The 19,392-nt window shown below is 38.3% G+C and overlaps 1 protein-coding gene across 2 annotated transcripts in view; it reads right to left on the bottom strand.

The window, feature by feature from the left end:
• The window catches only part of Sec23b (SEC23 homolog B, COPII coat complex component), a 39,253-nt gene continuing 19,861 nt past the window's right edge, over positions 1–19,392 (bottom strand). For both annotated transcript variants that reach the window (XM_046434833.2, XM_046434821.2), the window contains exons 11-20: positions 19,149–19,229; positions 15,733–15,822; positions 14,887–14,993; positions 12,729–12,882; positions 10,521–10,598; positions 7,826–7,987; positions 7,267–7,353; positions 4,812–4,967; positions 4,026–4,091; positions 1–1,320 (exon numbers count right to left, since the gene is read on the bottom strand). In XM_046434833.2, the coding sequence (XP_046290789.1) occupies positions 1,231–1,320; positions 4,026–4,091; positions 4,812–4,967; positions 7,267–7,353; positions 7,826–7,987; positions 10,521–10,598; positions 12,729–12,882; positions 14,887–14,993; positions 15,733–15,822; positions 19,149–19,229 (1,071 nt within the window). In that variant the 3' untranslated portion in view covers positions 1–1,230. The remainder of the gene's footprint in view (positions 1,321–4,025; positions 4,092–4,811; positions 4,968–7,266; positions 7,354–7,825; positions 7,988–10,520; positions 10,599–12,728; positions 12,883–14,886; positions 14,994–15,732; positions 15,823–19,148; positions 19,230–19,392) is intronic.

Below are 19,392 nucleotides of genomic sequence, written 5' to 3'. Positions count from 1 at the left end.
CACTGTGTAAATGTTCTTTATTAGCTTTCACAATCAACTTAGAGACAAAACCAAAATTATGGTTATAGGCCAAAATACAGATTTTATCAATCTTGATAATATAAAAATAAAGGTATAGCTAACCAAAACTGGAGGGTAGAGACAAAGGTCTTAATACTCTCATTCTATGAAAATAGGAAAGATAACCTGCTAAACATAAATATACCAACAAAAAAAATATAAGCAAAGAGAAGGTCTGAAATTGTCAGAAGAGTAGGTTTAGGTTTAGGGAGTGAAGGAAATTGTTACTTGTTATAAGTTCTTTAGGATAAAGTGTTTTGACCATACATATGTATTACTTTGATTAAAAAAACAGTACCTGTTCAAGTTATTTTACTTGATACCTAAGATTGTGTATTCACTGTTATAGCCACTTATGCTTTCTTTTTTCCCCCCTCATTACTGGGAACTAAACCCAGGACCTTGTGCATGCTTGGCAAGCACTCTGCCACTGAGCTACATTTAAAAAAAAAATTTATTTTGATATGGGGTCACCTAAATTATCCAGGCTGGCCTGGAACTTGTGATTTTCCTGTCTTAGTCTCCTACATCACTGAGCTTATAGATGTTCACCATCATACTCTGCTTCCCATTAGTCATTCCTGATGTCTACCTGGGCTGGACTCCTGACATGGAAGTTACTTGTGAATCAGGGTAGCACCCCTCCACACTGCCTCAACAGAATTCACACATTTCATACTTTCCATAGATCTCAACATCTGGGCAGTAAGTAAGAATTAAGTTCAGAAAACACGTCTTAAGGGAGTTAACACACACACACACACACACACACACAGAGACCTCAGGAAATCAAATTTGTTAAAATTAGCATTATTTTAGCTAATGGCTCCAGATTTATTTCTTCTATGATCATTTAAGATTTCATTTGAACAAGCTGCCAAAATACATCACCTCTGATTTTATACAGACCCCCCAAAATTTAGGATACAAAAAGCACAGAAACATCTTCAAGTACCAAAACATTTATGACTTCACAATTTCATGGTACAGGAAGAGGGACACAAATAAAGAATACAAATAAATTATTATCTGAAGACTTACATACAAAACTTCCTTTGATTATTTGTTAAAATCTGCTAGAAAAGTGAAAGGAATGTTATTAAGCATTTATAAACAATTGTGACCATGATTTGACAGTGTTTTCTTCAATTTTCTGGTCACATCTTTAGCTTAACAGGCACTGGAGACAGCCAATTTCTTCAAATGATCCATGAACACCTGCAGGCTGACATCATCAGTGAGGATGGGTGCTCCAGTCTCCTGAAATTTAATGATAAAGGCTTACTGACAGATACCTGAAAAGCCGGTGAGAATTCACAAGTTTTAAAATACCTTTTCACAGGTCTTCCCTTTGTTCTACATCACTCCTATTCTCTGCCTTGCTAACTACTTTCAACTGAAGCATAATTTCATCACAAAAGCCTTCCCTGGTTCACTGAGACTAGGCCACAACCTCTGCGCATTGAAGACACAGTTTTGAGCATAAGCCTTTCTATTTTACCCTCTCTCACCATTCTGAGAGCTCGAGTTCCCACCAGATATGAGCTCCCTGAGGCCCACATACTCTTCTCCTTTGTGCCCCACTACTCTGCCAGCATAGCTAGAGCCCTGCTCTTAAGTGCTCTGCTTACAACAGGAGCTTGAGAATGGTGTGCTCATCACAGATGAGTAAGTCAGCATCTCCACTGACAGATAGATATTTGTAATATCGGAAAAAACTTATGATTTAATTAACACTGTGAAAAGAACTGGATAGAAAACTTGATTTGTAAAGACAGATAATATACATATATTTTATATATAAGTATAATTGTATTAATCAAATACAAATACAATATATAATATACATAGTAGATACAATATATAATTATAAATTATATTTATATATATGAATATATATACACAAACAAAATTATATTACCTAGAAAGAAGCTAGAAATACTAACTATAGGTAATTTTATTTTACTTGTTTTTTCTAAATATTCAAATTTTCTAAAATGAAACTGTACTATTACAATTAGAAAAATGTAAACATGATCAAAATGTTATAAGAGAACTTCCAGTTCTGGGAAATAGGAGTTGATAATGTAATTTTTTTCTATTCCTCCCACTAAATACAACTTAAAACCTTGGACATTTTCTTTCTTTTTTTTTTTTTTTAAAGAGAGAGAGAGATATGTTTATTTATTTATTTATTTTTTAGTTCTCGGCGGACACAACATCTTTGTATGTGGTGCTGAGGATCGAACCCGGGCCGCATGCATGCCAGGAGAGTGCGCTACCGCTTGAGCCACATCCCCAGCTGCAAACCTTGGACATTTTCTATAGAAAACATCAGAAGATTTGGATGTAGCTCTGTTGTAGAGCACTTGCCCAGCATATACAGGGTCCTGGGTTCAATTCCCAATACTGGGGGAATTGTGGAGGAGGGGAGAAAAAAAGCAAATAGTCCAACGTGGCTATGGGAAAAAAATACAAGAGATTTCTTTGAAGAAGATACATAGATAGTAAAGAACCTACCTTTGTTGAATGAACATGAAAAGATGTTCAATATCATTAGTCATTAGGAAAATGTAAATTAAAATCACAATAATATGTCATTGGACACCCATGAGAATAGCCAAAATAAAAATAATGATAACACTAAATACTGGCAAGAATGCAGAGAGACTGGATCACTAATATATTGCTAGTAGGGATATAAAATAATATAGGTACTCTGGAAAAAATTGGCAGTTTCTTTAAAAACTAAATCTGTAACCACCATATGACCTAATATATGTACTCCTGAGCATTACTCTCAAATAAATAAAGATTTATGTTAAAAAAAAAAAAATCTGGGCCAGGCATGGTGGCACACACTTGTAACTGCAGCTCAGGAGGTTGAGGCAGAAGGATCATAATTTCAAGGCCAGCCTGGGCTACTTTACTTAGCAAGACCCTCAAAATAAAAAAGGACTGGGGATGCAGCTTCATGGTAGAGTTTATTAGGCCTTAGGTTCAACCCCCAGCACTACAAAAAACAAAACAAAACAAAACAAAAAAAACCTGTGTTAGCAGCTGCCCTTCATGAATGAAGACTAAATAAACTGGGACACATTCATACTTACTGTGAATTAAAATTTGGCAGGTAAAAAGGAACAAACTGTTACATGTAACAACTTGGATGAACCTCTAGATAATTATGCTAGGGAAAAAAGCCAATTCAAAAGGTTACATGCTGCGTGACTTCATATTTTTAACATTGTTGGTGACAAAATTATAGAAATGGTGAACAGGTTAGCAGTTGCCAGGTGTTAAAGAAGAGACGGAAGCAGGAGGGAAATGAGTGTGACTATAAAAAGGCAGTTATGACAGATCCTGTGGTGATGGAAATTTACATCTTGACTGTATTGATATCCTACTCTGACACTGAATTACTGGTTTGCAGGATTTTACCATCAGAGAAAAAATGAGTAAAGGTATATGGAAGCTCTCTGTATTTTTTTTTTACAACTGCATATAAATTTACAGTTATATCAAAAATAAGTTTTAAAAAGGTTATAAGAAAATAGAATTTTAGAAGTCATATGTGAGAGACAAATGCTGGGAAAACTAGACAAAGGAGGAAGAGGGATGAAAAGTGAAGAGAAGGCAGAACCAACCAATGGTGAGCAGGAGTTGCCCTGTGGTTTTGGGAGAGGACTGCCATGTGTATGGGGAAAGCCAGCTGGAGCCACAGTGCTGTGTTCTGGCCCTGGATGACCCTGACACATGGACACTGTGGACTATGGAAGGAGACCCACATAGGCAGCTCCCCACTCCCATCACAACTATATCAATTGAGGGTTTCTTTGTTTTTTCCCTTAGCAAAATACCCAAGTTATTCTGTCTCTGAAATAAAAGGATGCGAATTTTTCTGACTTTAAAACATGGTTTTTAAGAAGGAGCATGGTCTATTCCACAAACACCTGACAATTTCTTACCTGTCCCCAAGCATATAGGTTATTGTGTGTCTGAGAAGGGTTCACTTTGGACAGAAGAAATCGAGCCTATGAAAACAAACAAAAAATACCATTTAAAGATTTTTTTAAAAGTAACATTAATATTAGTGTAATAGAAAAAAGTAAGATAAATTTTTTTCAATATTTTTTTGGTTAAATTAGACATTTTTTATTGTATGAGAACCTATTTGTTTAGCTTAAGCCCAATGGTTCCCCACTCATGAAGGATCCTAAAAACACTGGTAATCCTATGCTTTTGATATCAGCACATACCTTTAAAAAGTAGTCATAGTTGGAAGATTACCTGTATGTCAATTTATGTCACCACATAAAATAGTATTACTATTTTGTTGTTGTTATTGTTTTTGTTTTTGAGGAAAAAGAAAGTTTTATTGCTTTTCTAGCAAAGAGAAACACTGGGGACTGCTGCCCAAAGGCTGTGATTCTGCCCACCAGCAGGAACAGGGGGCTTTTAAAGAGGTGATTCAAAGGCTACATCCCACATGTTCTCTGTTGGAGTTGTAACTCACTTGTTAATTTGGGAGATAGTCATTTCTGAGATCTTCTGGTACTAGCCCCAAAGTCTGGATTACTTAATTCCTATGGCAGGTGTGTACTCAAGGACAGCTAAATCTGCCTAAAATGGGGAAGAATTGTAATCCTATTTCCCCTGAGACTAGGGAAAGGGAGAGCCGTGTCTGGTTTTATAGCCATAAAAACAGATCATAAAACTGACAGATCGTTAGAGCTAAAACTCGGTTCACTCACTTGACTACCACCATGCTCCGTGTTGATGTAACGTGGCATTGGGAAGCGGGCTTGCAGAATTTCTTGAGCATCATCCAATGGTGCCTGCAAAAGGTGCTTGAAATTTTCGTACTCAGGCATGTCTTGGTAGCCAGCTTTCTGCCACTGGGCTATGGTCTATGTTAAAAAACAAAAAAGCAAACAAACAACAAAAACTGTATGAAAACATTATAATGTCAGCCCTGATCAATGTTCAGACATGCTACCACTCCCACCATCCAGAACATGTTCCCAGTGAAGTCTTGAGTTAAAAATGAGAAGTTTCTGAGGGAAGTAAAGCAGAGCTGGCTAGGAGGAGGAGAAATAGGAGCTGGTAAACAGGGTGCATACAAGGCACCACCTATGTAGTTCTCCCAGTCACCAGTTACACCTCGTCTTTCCTTTCTAACTAACTAGTTAACAAAGCCCAGTCTAAACAGTAATTTCTTCATTCTTCATAGGCTGGCTGCCTACAAAGAATCTGTGTCCCCATCTCTTTTCCTAACAGCATACACACATTATACCCTTCCTCTGTCATATAGATTGGGTGGGTCTCACCCATCCCCATCCCTTGCTCCTCCTGGGCCCTGAGTTGGGAGACTCTTGGCAGGGGGATAAAAGCTGTAAGAAAGTATCAGTGTTAATTAGGCAATGAAGAGAAGGCAATATAATAAACTATGGAAAATATAGGTTATTTGTCTCCCTATGGAGCTAAATACTTTGTACTTTATTCCCTTTTCTGTAGTCCTCAGAAATATCTTATATATACAGGAAATCAAGAAATACTTATTATTATTTTTATTTAAACTTTTTTGTAGTTACACATGTACCGCATGCCTTTATTTCATTTTATTTTTAAGTGATGCCAAGAATCAAACCCAGTGCTTTACACATGCTAGGTAAGCGCTCTGCCACTGAGCTACAGCCAACCCAAGAAATACTTAACTAATCTGTGTATCTTATAGGTAAATTGGAGTTCTTTCTCCTGTTATTTTAGGGATACAAAGAAAGAAAAAAATGGAGAGGAAAAGAGAAAAGATATAGCAAGTGTTCAATGAGTTTTAGCAACAGAACTATAAATATGACACCAGAGGACCCTCTTTAGATGGCTCCTTTCACAGCCTGCTCTCCTGGTCTTCTCAAAATTGTCAATTACCATTCCCCAAGTCTTAATTTTTTTTACTGACTGGTGACCTGGAAGAAATGCCTACAAGCTCACTTGGGTCCAAGAGTTCATAAGAACCCCCAAAACCAGTAGACTTAGGGATTTGGGAGAACAAAAACAATATTATTGATTTTGTCTTTAGAAGCCCTAACTTGAACACAGAAGGTGCTTAACAAATATATGAATAAATAAGACTGGGGACTGCATTAAATATCTATAAGGGGTGAGCTGAAGCCAAATGAGGTTATACTGTTAGTAACAGCAGTTAGCTGATCAAGTGGCAGGCAGAGTGGGTGTTAACATGCTGAAAAAAATTTCAAGATAAAAAATATTGACTAGTATTAGAAAACTAATATTTCCTAGGTTAATTCTAAAACATTATCTTCTCAAGACATTCAAAATCACTTCTAATATTGAGACTCTAGGAAGTCAAATCAAGTGCCTAAGCAATTTACTGAATGTAAATAATGAACAAGAGAAAATTCATCATTACTGAATATGATACTCAATAAAAGGATTTTTCTCCCATAAAGATATAAATAATTCAGAAGAACCATTCCCCTTGGGAATCCACTTCTTTCTCTTGAAGCTTTAAGAAATGGATACTGCCCTGGAAGCCATACACAGCCAATTAAAGGATCCATAGATCCAGAGTAATGTTTTTTTATGTTATTTCATCCAAGAAAAAGTATAGCCCCAAACATAACTCTAATATAACACTGAAAGGACAGTAGTTTGCATAAAAAGTTTACTAAAGAATAAACTGGTCTTGCCTAAAATTTACTTCACAAAGTAATCAATTACAGTGATTTAAAAGATACCTGAGATTTACTAACAAATATATTAAACACACAAAATGTACAAGTATCCCACATACCTGAAAAAAGATTTTGTCTCATTTAGAATAAAGTCATGATATTCATTATATTAAATTGTGTGTTTTCTAAGACCAATTTTGTGTGGTGAGGGGAGGTGGCAGTGGAAGGGGTGCCACTTTCTAGAGATTAAACACAAGAGTGCTTTACCAATGAGCTACATCCCCAAACCTTTTTATTTTGAGACAGGTCCTCCCCAAGTTGCTGAAGCTGACCTCAAACTTGCAATCCTCCTGCTTTAGCTTCCCAAGTCACTGATATTACAGGCATGTGCCACTACACTAGGCTCTAAGCTCAAATTCTTGTTTCAAATGCCATTAAAAAAAAAAAAAAAACCCCAAATAAATAGCAAGAAAACGAAAATAAGTCAGGAAAGAAACTAATAATACCATCTTACCTCACCAAGATAAATGACAATTTGGAAGAAAGTATCCATCAGCAAAATTCTGTCCGCCAGAATGCTGCTGCTATCCAAGAGAACTGGCTAAGGAAAAAAGGAGATATGTTATTGGTCTTCCTTCTTCCCTACATGGCAACCACTCTAATCCCACACCCAGAGCTTTGCTGAACAGTGAAGAAAGCTGTTTACAAATGTTTTCCACCACTTTCTGGTTTCTAACTCGGTGGTTGTAAGTCTCAACTTCACAGAGAGAGAGGATCCAAACAATCCTTTATCAATTGGGAAGAGAATTTAGTGATATCTTGAGATCTAGAAACCAGAAATCATTTTAAACTTTCTCAGTTTTGTGCTAGAAATCTATTTAATGAATCCAATGTTTCTCTCAAATCTATTTGAGCTGTAGTTGAGATGGAAATGGAGTTGCCTACATGAAAAACAGCATTTTATACAGTCTTACAAAGTTTACTACAAAATATTTTTATTATGATTTTTATTTTAATTTAAAAATACTTTCGTTACACTAAAAATAAAGAAGAGCTTGCACATCCAGCCTTACCTCTGGTGGCCCGTGGAATGAGTAGGAGTAGAGAATGGGCTGGATCATGATGAGGGACTGGGTCAGATCCTGCCTGGCAAAGTGGTGTCTATAGTAGGATGACTCATCAGGACTGTTGTTAAACACTTGAAGAAATGGAGATCTTCTAAGATGGAACATGAACTGCATTTACCAAGGAAAAAAAAAGTCGAATGTACATAGTTATAACCTTGGATACACAAAGTGGATCCACCTAAGGTTTGTGAAACAGGAGAACCCAGATTCAAATAGAAGGCCTCTGGGTTCACAAAGAAAGAAGCAGGTGACACCAGGGGATAAGGGAAAGGGAAAGGAGGAGTTGTTTAACAGGTGTAGAGTTTTAGTTTTTCAAGATGAGAAATTCTAGAGATCTGCTGCACAACAATGTTAAGGTACTTAATATTACACATTGTACTCTTAAAACATAAGAGGGTACATTCTGTTATGTGTTTTTTACCATGATTAAAAATTTTTAAGAAAGGTTTTTTGTTGTTGTTGTTTGTTTTGTTTTGGTACTAGGTATTAAACCCTTTGGGCACTTAATCATAGAGCCATATCCCCAGCCCTTTTTATTTTTTATCTCCAGATGATCTCACTAAGTTGCTGAGGCTGGCTTTGAACGTGTGATCCTCCTGCCTCAGCCTCCTGAGCCACTTGGGATTATAGGTGTGCACCACTGCCCCCAGTTAGAAAATTTCATTTATTTGTTTATTTATGTTTGGTACCAGAGATTAAACTCAGGGCCTTTTAACCACTGAGCCATATTTCCAGCCCTTTTTATTTTGAGACAGGGTCTCACTAAATTGCTGAGGGCCTTGATAAATTGCTGAGGCTGGCTTCAAATTTGTGATCCTCCTGCCTCAACCTCCCACACCACTGGGACTACGGATGTGTACCATCAGGCCCGGCAAGGAAGTTTATTGTCTTGTTCTTCCCCACCCCTTTTTTTTAAGCATTTCTGGATATTTCAAAGCTTCCATATAAAATGGGAGAGCAAAGCATCGTTTTTTTCCCAGAGTTCCTGGGTTGTGATGTAATTTTCTCTCAAAGAAATTAAATCCAGTGAGGAAGACACAAATGGAGCTTTTGAATTATGAGCCAGGGTACAAGAAAATGGGCTTGGGGAAGGGAGTCCAGCAAGAGACTTCCCAAAGCTATAAGGCCTGAGGATATACCTTGCAAGACACGCATGAGGAGACCAGAGTCGGGTATGAGGAGGGATGGAGAAGGGGAGTCCATGTACAGGAATGGTAGATGAGAGCTCAGGATAGACTGGTTAGTTGGAGTGAGGTTAAGTACAGGGGAGAAGGGCACAAGAGATGACATTGGAAATGTATGTTCTTTATCCTAAGAATTAGAGAGAGCACAGCAGATGGTTAGCTCACTCTGAAGAGTTGCTAGAACATGAAAAGGAGCTGCCTTTAGAAGTATTAAGTTTCTAACTCACCATATGCTAAGCCATAGGTTCCTAAATAATGTTGGCTGACATTTAAGGCATCTTATGTACCAGGCACAAAGGACTTGAAAAGAATTATTTTTTTTTAAAGAAATGGTTTAAAAAAAAAATTTTTTTTTAGTTGTTGATGGACCTTTATTTTATTTGCTTACTTATATGTGGTGTTGGGAATTAAACCTGGTACCTCACACATACGAGGCAAGCACTCTACTGTTGAGCTACAACTCCAGCCCCAAGAATGACTTAGTCCTTCCAATAAGCCCATGTGGGTTCTCTTGCCATCCTTAGTTTATAGGTAAGGAAACTGAGGTACAGAGGGGTAAGCAAGTTGCCCAATGTCACCTCACATCTGAGTGGCAGAGCTGGACTATAACCCAGGTCACTTGGCTCCAGAGACTAGACTCTCAACCAACCCCTATCCTAGAATGCCTTGACATAAGGAATCTTAGAAACCATCTGAACTGCTGGTTTCTAAACTGTGCTCTTCAGATTTTTAGTGAATCTTTGGGGCTTTGGGGTCAGAGGCTCTGATGTGACTCAGCCGGTGGGTGGTACATGAGGACAGAGCAGCACCAGTCTGTCTGCTTTACACACTGGCCTTTGAGGGAAAGTCCTCGGGCTTTAAAGAGATTGCAAACCAGTTCTCCAGATTACCTCCTCCCTTCTAAAGATGAGGAAACAAAAACCCACAGTGGTTTCTGATTTCAACGAAGATCAGCAGCAGCAGGGCCAGTGTTAGAGTTCCACCCTGACTGGCCTGTCCAGGACTCTTCCCACAATACCTCAAGGCCTCAGCCATTCCAGACATAGGCTCCTGAAAGTCCCAAGCTCCCCACTGCCAGCAGGCTCACATTTATAAAGTGCTGTAGGTGCCTGACACCATGCTAGATATTTAATACCTGACTGGCCTCAGTTCATGTCACCCCTACCCCATAGTCACCCACTGCACAAGTTCTATTTCCTCATTTATAGATAGGAAAAGGGTTCATAAAAGTAGAATAACCTTTATTACTACAGTTGAGTCTCAAAACATAAAAAGTCTTCACTTTACCCCAATGACAGATTTATTTCAATCATAACTTTTTGTTCTAGAATTATTTTTTATTTATTTTTTCTTTTTCTTTTGCAATGCTGGGGATGGAATCTAGGGCCCTGTGCATGCCAGAAAAGTGCTCTATCGTTGTGCTCCATCCCCATCCCCTAAAAATATATATTTCTTACCTGAGGATATAGAGAAAAGGAATCTGATAACCTAAAAGAAGTGGGGTCTTCTTTGTTATACTGTCCAAACTTCTGACACTAGAGAAAGAAAATTTAAAAAGAAAAAAAGAAAAGAGAAAAATCTTAGTGTCACCTGAAAAAAAATTTCAATACTATAAGCTATGTTACAACCTTACGTCTGCCATTTTCTTGTGTTCTAGACCAGCACTTCTCAGAGTAAGAGCAGAGAAATCACCAGAGCTCTTGTTAAAATGCTCTTTTCAGGAGGAGCTAGAGATTCTGTAATGCCTAGCCAGCTCTCAAGTAATGCTGGCCCAAGGTGCATCTGACCACCAAGGGGCTAGAAGAGCTCTCTCAGGTGCCTGTTCCATGTGAAAACCCTGAAGACTATAAACCAGCAATTACAGACACACCCTGGCATTCTCTCATACTACAATTCAGTTTTCCCTTCTTTCAATGACAGGTTTCAAAACCACATTGTTTACTCTTCCTGGCTTAATTTCTGATCACATACTTCCTCAGCCACTAGAGAACTAGGCTGTCCACCAGCCTAGGAGAACTAGGTGGAACTCAGCCACTAGAGAACTAGGCTGTCCCCTTCTCTAACAATTACCTTCTTTCTAATAAGTTTCATGTCTTCTCATAATTCTGATCTTCTTGAGCTGATATAAGTCAGTTTCCCAAACTTCTTGAAATATTCTTTCAGTTGCTAAAATACCACTTTCCTATGTTTCTCCAACAAGTCTTCCCTGTCTTCTTTATAGGCTCCTTGTTTCTTTCTCCTCCTAACAATGGACTGCTCAGAGGTTAGTTCTTGGTTTTCTGCAGTCACGGTGTACCTTCACCCTCCTTTGACGGTGGTTTCTCCAATGTCTCCAGCATAAGCTGAAAGGTACAGCTACCTCCCACAGACTGGATCCACCTGCCATGTCTTGCCTTCTCTCCTATTATCCTACTCTTTATAAAAAGATTTGATTCAAGGCTCAATTCCCACATGTAGCCTTTGCCAACCCCTTGGGCTGTCTGATCATCTATCCTCCCTTTGAAATCTAGAGGAACAATTTTCAAGTTTTGTTTGAAGTATTAATACTCCCTGATAAATGATTCCATGAGATGGCAAGGGCGAATAGAGGACTAAACAAAATTAAATAGGTTTCTTCCCTAAGCTTTAAATCACAAATATATGCTGTGAATCTCTGAGAAAGTAAGAATATGTAGTAGGCCAATTATCAATTAACTGCCTTGTGGCTCCAAATTTACTCCTTCTGCCTGCTGTGAAATGAATATGGGCCCTTTAACTACTTTGCCAGTTGGCATGATGTTCATCAGCTTTGCCAGAAGAGGATGAGGAGTCAAAGTGTTACTTGCTGAGTACCAGTGTGGTCATGTGGCAGCTGCCTTAGCACCAGATCCCTATATCTCTGTGGCCTTTCCAGTGCTGAGATCCTAGAGTACACATAGCCAGTAGATACTCCAGCATCCCATGTACCTCTGCTGAGATACTTCTCTGTGAATAGCCTTCTCTAGTACCCGGATGATAAATTTTGTCAAATTCTAGACTGTTTCTAGCAAGTCCCTCTGACACAGCACCATGGCAAGTTCTCTGCTATAAAAGAGTCATTGAACCACAGCCACAATCTGGACCAGCCTTGGCGGGGGAGAGGGTGCTCTACCTCAGCACTAGAAGTCATGTCTGTGCCTTATATTTGCCAGTTCTCTTTGCTTCTTAGTAGCTAACCTCTCCTTAACATACTCCCCTGTTTTAATAATTCTTCATATAAAACCTTCCCTTTATTATTGTGTGATCTCCCTCCTCTTAGACCCAGACTAACAACATGAGGCATTTCCCTAAACCCAGTGTGCTTAGGTCCCTGTTTCCAAAAACCGCCTTCCAGATCTGGAAAATACAGGACCATAACATTCACAAAATGACTTATCTAATTCAACTCTTAACATGCACAGATTTGCATCACTCTCCAAATGTTCTGTGCATGTTGTTTCGTCCCACTACAGTGTCAGTCTTGAGGGAGAAATGTGCAGTGAATACTTCTTTCATATCAATCTCAAAATAATCAAGTGTTTGGCATAAAGTAAGTAACTGATAAATTCTTGCTGATTAATTATATAAAATAATAGGGTTAAAAGACAATTTTCTCAAAAGTGGAGCAGAGAAAAAGACTGAATCTAATGCCATTATTCCCACTTTACCAGTCGGATGAGTTGTCGGTCCAACCATCGGAGCACATCGGGCCCCTCCTCTGATTCTGCCCGGAACACTCCAAGCCGTGCCATCAAAACTGCTGCAGCCTCCTGGTCAAATGCAGCTTCTATGTGCCTGAGCTGACTCTGTGCATCTGCCCAACTGACAATTTCAGAGTTAGTGCCACACATACATTCAGGAATGATCAGAAGGTCAGATCTCCATTTGGATAAACACGATCCTGTATCTTCATCTAAGACAACAGAGATTTGAACTGCACTTTCACTAAGATATCACTGGAGTTTAACATATTCTCAATAACCTTCATGTGACCTCTGAAGGCTATAAATCAAAAGAAAAATTATAGAAAAAAGAAGCATTTAACTCATTGATAATGGGGTGGGGGAAGAAAGTAGGTTATTGCTTTATATTTGCATGTTAAAAATTGGTAATATCAGGCTGGGGTTGTAGCTCAGTGGTAGAGTGCTTGTCTTTCATGCATGAGACCCTGGATTCAATCCTTAGCACTACATTAGATAAATAAATAAATAAAAATAAAGATATTGTGTCCAACAACTGAAAAATATTTTTAAAAATAGTAATATCGGGGCTGGGGTTGTGGCTCAGTGGTAGAGCACCTGCCTAGTACACATGAGGCACTGGGTTCGATCCGCAGCACCACATAAAAAAATAAAAAAATAAAATAAACTGTTTCTATCTACAACTAAAATTACATATTTTTTAAAATTGATAATATCCATTATAAATGAGGCAACAGGGCATTCTTCTTAGACTACTGGGGAGAACACAAATTGGCCACTTAAGAGAATAGTTCTGAAATATCCAAAATTTTATTGTCTGAAGGGCTGGAAAGAAATACCTGTGTGTGCAAAGACCTAAAAATATAAATGCATCACTGTGAGAAGGCAGGACTTGAAATGTCTTTTTAATAGAGGAATGATGAGCACCCAACTCATGGTGGCGTACACTAATAATCCCAGCAGCTCAGGGTGCTAAGGCAGAAGGATCACGAGTTCAAAGCCAGCCTCAGCAAAAGTAAGGCGCTAAAGCAACTCAGTGAGACCCTATCTCTAAATAAAATATAACATAGGATTGGGGATGTGGCTCAGTGGTCGAGTGCCCCTGAGTTCAATCCCTGGTACCCACTCCTGAAAAAAAAAATTGAGGAGTGATGTATCCTATCCAAACCATGTAACCATTAAAATAAGTCAGAGATAGGCCTGCAAATACATACAAACATATATGATATATAATTTCACAGAAATGGGATTGTGAAGTTAAACCAGTAACAGCACCTCTGGGGAAAATAAGTGGAAAGACCCACAAACATATAGTCATCTCTTGGATCCATTGGAGAATGGTACTAAGCTCCCCCTCATTTATCAAAATTCATGGATGCTCAAGTTTCTTATATAAAATTGCAATAATTTATGTACATTCTTCCATTTATTATTAGTATTATTACTACTACTATTATTACTACTACTATTACTACCAGGGATTGAACCCAGAGGTGCTTAACCACTGAGCCACATCTCCAGCCCTTTTATTTTTTATTTTGAGATAGGTTTGCAACTTGCTTAGGGTCTTGCTAAGTTGCTGAGGCTGGCCTTTGAACTTGTGGTCCTCCTGCCTCAGCCTCTCAAGACACTGGGATTATAAGCATGTGCCACCGTGCCTGGCATACTTTAAATCATTTTTAGATTACTTATAATATGTAACACAATAAAAATGGTATGTAAATAGTTGTTGATACTGCATTGTTTAGGGAATGATAAGAAAAAAGTCTGTACATGTTCAGTACAGATTTTTTAAAAATATTTCCCATTGAGGTTGGCTGAATCTATGGATATGGAACCACATAAATACACTTATATTCTGCTTAAATCTTTAATAAGAAGTATGTATTTATGACTTAGCTAATAAACAAAATCATATTAGATAATTTCCAATGAACTACATTCTTACTGAAAACTGATTACCCTAGGCAAGTGCTCAAAGACCCAAAAGGGCTAGCCAAGAATGAATCCTCTTCTTCTGAACCATTCAATGGAATCAGAAAGAAAAACTCATAAATGCTAAACTATCTATTCACAGAAAAACCATTAACCAGTGATTCAACAGAAAAAAAACAGGGTGGCTCACTTTCGGGCAATGGTGGTCACACGGATGCGCTTCTGGGTACTGGAGTGCTGATACTGCGTGACAAACTGGATGGCACCTCTGCCTCCTTGGGGGATCGGGGCATTGTGCTGCAAGTTGAGAGGCCACACACTTGGTTACTGTCATAGGCATGACTCAGTCAGGGTCCACTGTGCTCCTCTACAATTGACAGCTAACATGGTGAGGATCTTGATGCATTCTAAATAGTACATTTTGGACCTGCACATTCATTTCACTGTACATAACTTTTACCTCAAAAAAAAAAAGAAGAAGAACCACATTCATTACTCCTTGGTCTGGGGCTATAGCTTAGGGGTAGAGCACATGTTTAGCATGCATGCAAGGCCTTGGGTTCAATTCCCAGCACTGGGGGAAAAAACAAAACAAAATTGAATCCCAGTTATCAATATATATGCTGAAATGTTTAGGAAGAGATACAACTATGATTGTAAGTTGCTCTGAAATGCATAAAAAATAAGATAGATATACATACAACAAAGCAACTATAGTAAAATCTTAATTACAGATCTACCTGGTAGATATGTGGGTATTCACTATAAATTTTTTTTCAATTTCTCCATGTTTGCAATTTTTCTTAATAAAATATTGGAGAAATTCTCTAACATTACAATGAAGAGTAATGGCTGGTAAAATGACCTATCAGTTCAACAATAGAGTGATAAAATTAACTTGCTGTCTGAATCTGACTAAGCCCTGGATAGAAAATTAAAAGATTATACCATACTAGCATCAGGCCTAAAACAATATAAAGGCAGTACTTGTTTATGGAGAAAGTAATCAAGGAATAGTGGCTTGTATCCAACCCACCTGATTGACAACTTCAAAGTAGATGCCAAGCGTAGATGTAGGATCCAGACCACAGATTTTCCACTGACTCGTGCCACCAACACCAAGCTCCTACAGATGAGAAGAATTTAAAACACAAAAACCCAACTCTATGGTTAACTGTTAAAGAAAAATGCTGATGAACAGATCAGGACACTTAGAACATGAACTCTGAGGTAAAAATTTATATTATAGACCAGAAAAATCCTTAACATTTATTTTCAAAGCACTTTAAAATTTTTAAAGCTTTTAAGATTTTTAGATTGGCACTCTAAACAATTTCATTACATCACATATATTAGAATTATCTACTTATTTTTGAAAAAAAAAAACAATTTTTTTTTTTTTTTTTTTTTTTTGGTACCAGGGATTGAACTCAGGGGCACTTGACCACTCTACCACATCCCCAGCCTTATTTTGCATTTTTTTAGAGACAGGGTCTCACTGAGTTGCTTAGCACCTCACTTTAGTAAACTCATGATCCTTCCACCTTAGTCTTCCAAGCAGCTGAAATTACAGGATTGCACCACTGCACCTGGCTTTTTTTGACAGTTCTATATACTTCTGACAACCATCAATATTAGTGGCAGAACTTTAGCTGTAAAATACTTTTTTTTTTTTTGGCAAAAGCTATATATAAATTGTCAGTGAGGAAACAAAGGAAATCATAATGGTGTGAAGGCTGCTTTTTACTGATTCGTTGAATGGCTGCCGGTGATAAATATGAGGTTCACTTAAACATGAATTTGACATTGTTTTAATAAAAATATCTACAAGAAAACAACACAAATATAAAAAAACACCTAGAAACATCAAATGAAATTACCAGACCCTGAAATATACATTCTATCATCATAGAGGAGCTGGCACCACACCTTATCTGGATGCAGAATGCTGTGCTTAGAAAGTACCATGCTTAGACATTAATAGAGTCATCTATGTTACTCGACTCCACCCACACTGCACACTGTCAGCTGAGTGTACAACTGACATCTGTCTGGTGTGGAGCCATGCCAGGGCCCTCCATACCTGGCCACAGAACCAGCGATTTCAGGGAGGTGACAGTTTGAGTGGAGAGGAAAGATTCTTAAGTGAAATTGCACAGCAGTTCTAAGATAGAGAGCAGGGAGGGCACTCTGTTTTGTCAGCACCTCTTATGCAAGACTGTGAGATGGACAGATTTTGGGTGTTCAGCTTCCACTTTAAAGGTATTCTCTAAAAGAAGCAGGGATTTCACATCCACTGGAAGGTGAAGGGCAAAACCCAGCAAAAATGGCCAAGAAGGAGCTTATGGGTCTTCCCTTCTTTCTTCACTAGCTCCTTCTCTAGGCACAGGACTCAGCAATGGTACAACTCTCCAGTGCCCCAGAATAACAATTTCTCTCTAAAATACAAATGCCTTACTTAAGCATTTAAATGACTTTATTGGAAAAAGTACAAAAATAGAATTAGAAAACCATCATTTTATAATTTCTAGTGAAATAATTTGATTCAAGTGAAGATAATCAACAGCTAAAACCATTAAGCTGTTTGCAAACTGAATTTAATCACACCTTTAAAAACTTTTGCTTCTCAAGAAATACAGAGAAAAGAAACAACACAGATACTTACTCCTTCAAGGAAACCATCAGACATATCAAGAATGTGAGACATCCTATTAGAGAAGACCCCGGCACTATCACTTCAATAAATCAATCTCATGTTTTAAAAAAAAAAAAAAGGCAAAGAATATACACAAATGAACAAAAAGATGAAGACTATTCTAGATTTTTTTAAACACTAAGTATAGCTGGGCACAGTGGTGCATGCCTGTAATCCCACAATTGAGGAGGCTCAGAAAAAAACAATCCCAAATTTGAGGCCAGCCTCAGAAACTTAGCAAAACTCTGCCTCAAAATAAAAACTTTTTAAAAGGGGTAGATGTGTAGCACAAGGATAGAGTGTCCCTAGGTTTAATCCCCAATGTTATTTAAAAAAAAAAAAAAAAAAAAAAAAGGTTGGTGAAGCTACTATGTCAAGGAAACGCTAATCAAAAAGATAAGGCAAATGTGGCAAGAAAAGAGGACACAGCAAAATTATGGCAAACTGTTAACAACTGACAATGCTGAACAGAAATTCTTCCTTAAAACTTCTCTGTATGCTTGAAAATTAGATCTTTTTCTTTGTATCTGCACCGCCAATCAAAACTTTCAGGGCTGAACTCTATTGGAACAGCTAATTGTACTACTTCATAAAAATGTCTTCTTAACCTACTTCTCAAAGACTTCGCCAGTCATATTTTAAGTCTATGGAAAATACTCTGGTATAGGCAGCCTTTCCAAAGCCCTGCCAGAAAATAGGAATACAAGTCCTTTGGCACTCGGGGTTAATGAGTAACTCTTCAGATGGGCTTTTGGGCAGCAATCTGCCCCACCCAGGGAACTACAGGAATGTTCACTCAAACTGTCTTTCCTCTGCCAAGCTTGACAAAAGTTTAATCTGTGTAGTAACTTGTGAATGTTTGTTCTGATGAAGACAAAGATGATACTGTGAAACAGAACATCTCAAGTAGGCCTCCAGTATGTCAGGCTCTGTCCCAACTGCTTTACCTGATCTACCTTATTTATTCCTCCTAACAAGGCTGTGAGGTAGGCATTGTTATTGTCCCATTTGCCAGATAAAGATATTGAATTACAGAGCAACTGAGTATTTTGCCAGGGCTACACAATTACTGAGAGGTAGTGATGCCCTGAACTCAACTGGCTCTACAGTCCACCCTCCCATTAAAGATGACCATGAGGGAAGGACATGACTATGTCATCCTCACCTGGGACCATGCTGCATCAGACCAAAAGCTTTGCTTTTTGGTAGCTGAAGTATATATAATAAGAGGATGTGGGTCATCAGCAAAGCCACTCTCTCAAGTGATGACTGAATTGGTTTACATACACTCACAAATTATTACTAGACAAAATAATGTCTGTATATGTAACAGTATCATCTGCTGCCTAACCAATTCATGGCAGTCTCTGTTGTAGGAAGGCCCATTATTAGCTGAGAGTGAAGCAAAGATATCAACTCTAAGGACAGCAAGCATATAGAATCCCTGAAGGATTCTGCTGAATGGTTGCCTTGTACTGTAGGGGAAGCCTGTGGCTCCTCAACAGTCACTCATGCATGGGTTATGGAGTCAGGGGGACCTGGGATCTAGCTTCTACATGTCAGCTCTAATTCTGAGCAAGACTCTAACCTCTGTGACCTGTCAGTTTCTTTCTCTCTAACACCATCTCTCAGAGTTGCCATCAATGAGGGTTAGCCCTTTTCCCCCCACCATAGGTGACAATACAAGACCATTGTGCTCAGACTCATCTAATGAGTTATCTCCAGGGCAGATGAGGGTGATGGAGGAGTTTCCTTACATTTTCTGACACACACGGTCCTTTCACATTCAGAGATACACATGGACCAATGGCACCAGCAATCTTCAGTTCCCGAGATGTCTAAAATAAATTCACAACAGAATAAATGTTAAAATCACTAAGATCCATCCTGCTCTCACAACAGGCAAATATAGCAATGTCATTCCACCAAAAGAAAATCCCACATGGATTAAAGTATCCAACTGCTCCCCTACTAACTTTTCCAGGGCCACTTGAATTAATT

This window comes from Marmota monax, unplaced genomic scaffold (assembly GCF_021218885.2).
Source record: "Marmota monax isolate L192 unplaced genomic scaffold, Marmota_monax_Labrador192_F-V1.1 WCK01_AAM20220418_F8-fsc00005, whole genome shotgun sequence".
Taxonomy (NCBI): domain Eukaryota; kingdom Metazoa; phylum Chordata; class Mammalia; order Rodentia; family Sciuridae; genus Marmota; species Marmota monax.
This window is presented reverse-complemented; position numbering and strand designations above follow the sequence as displayed.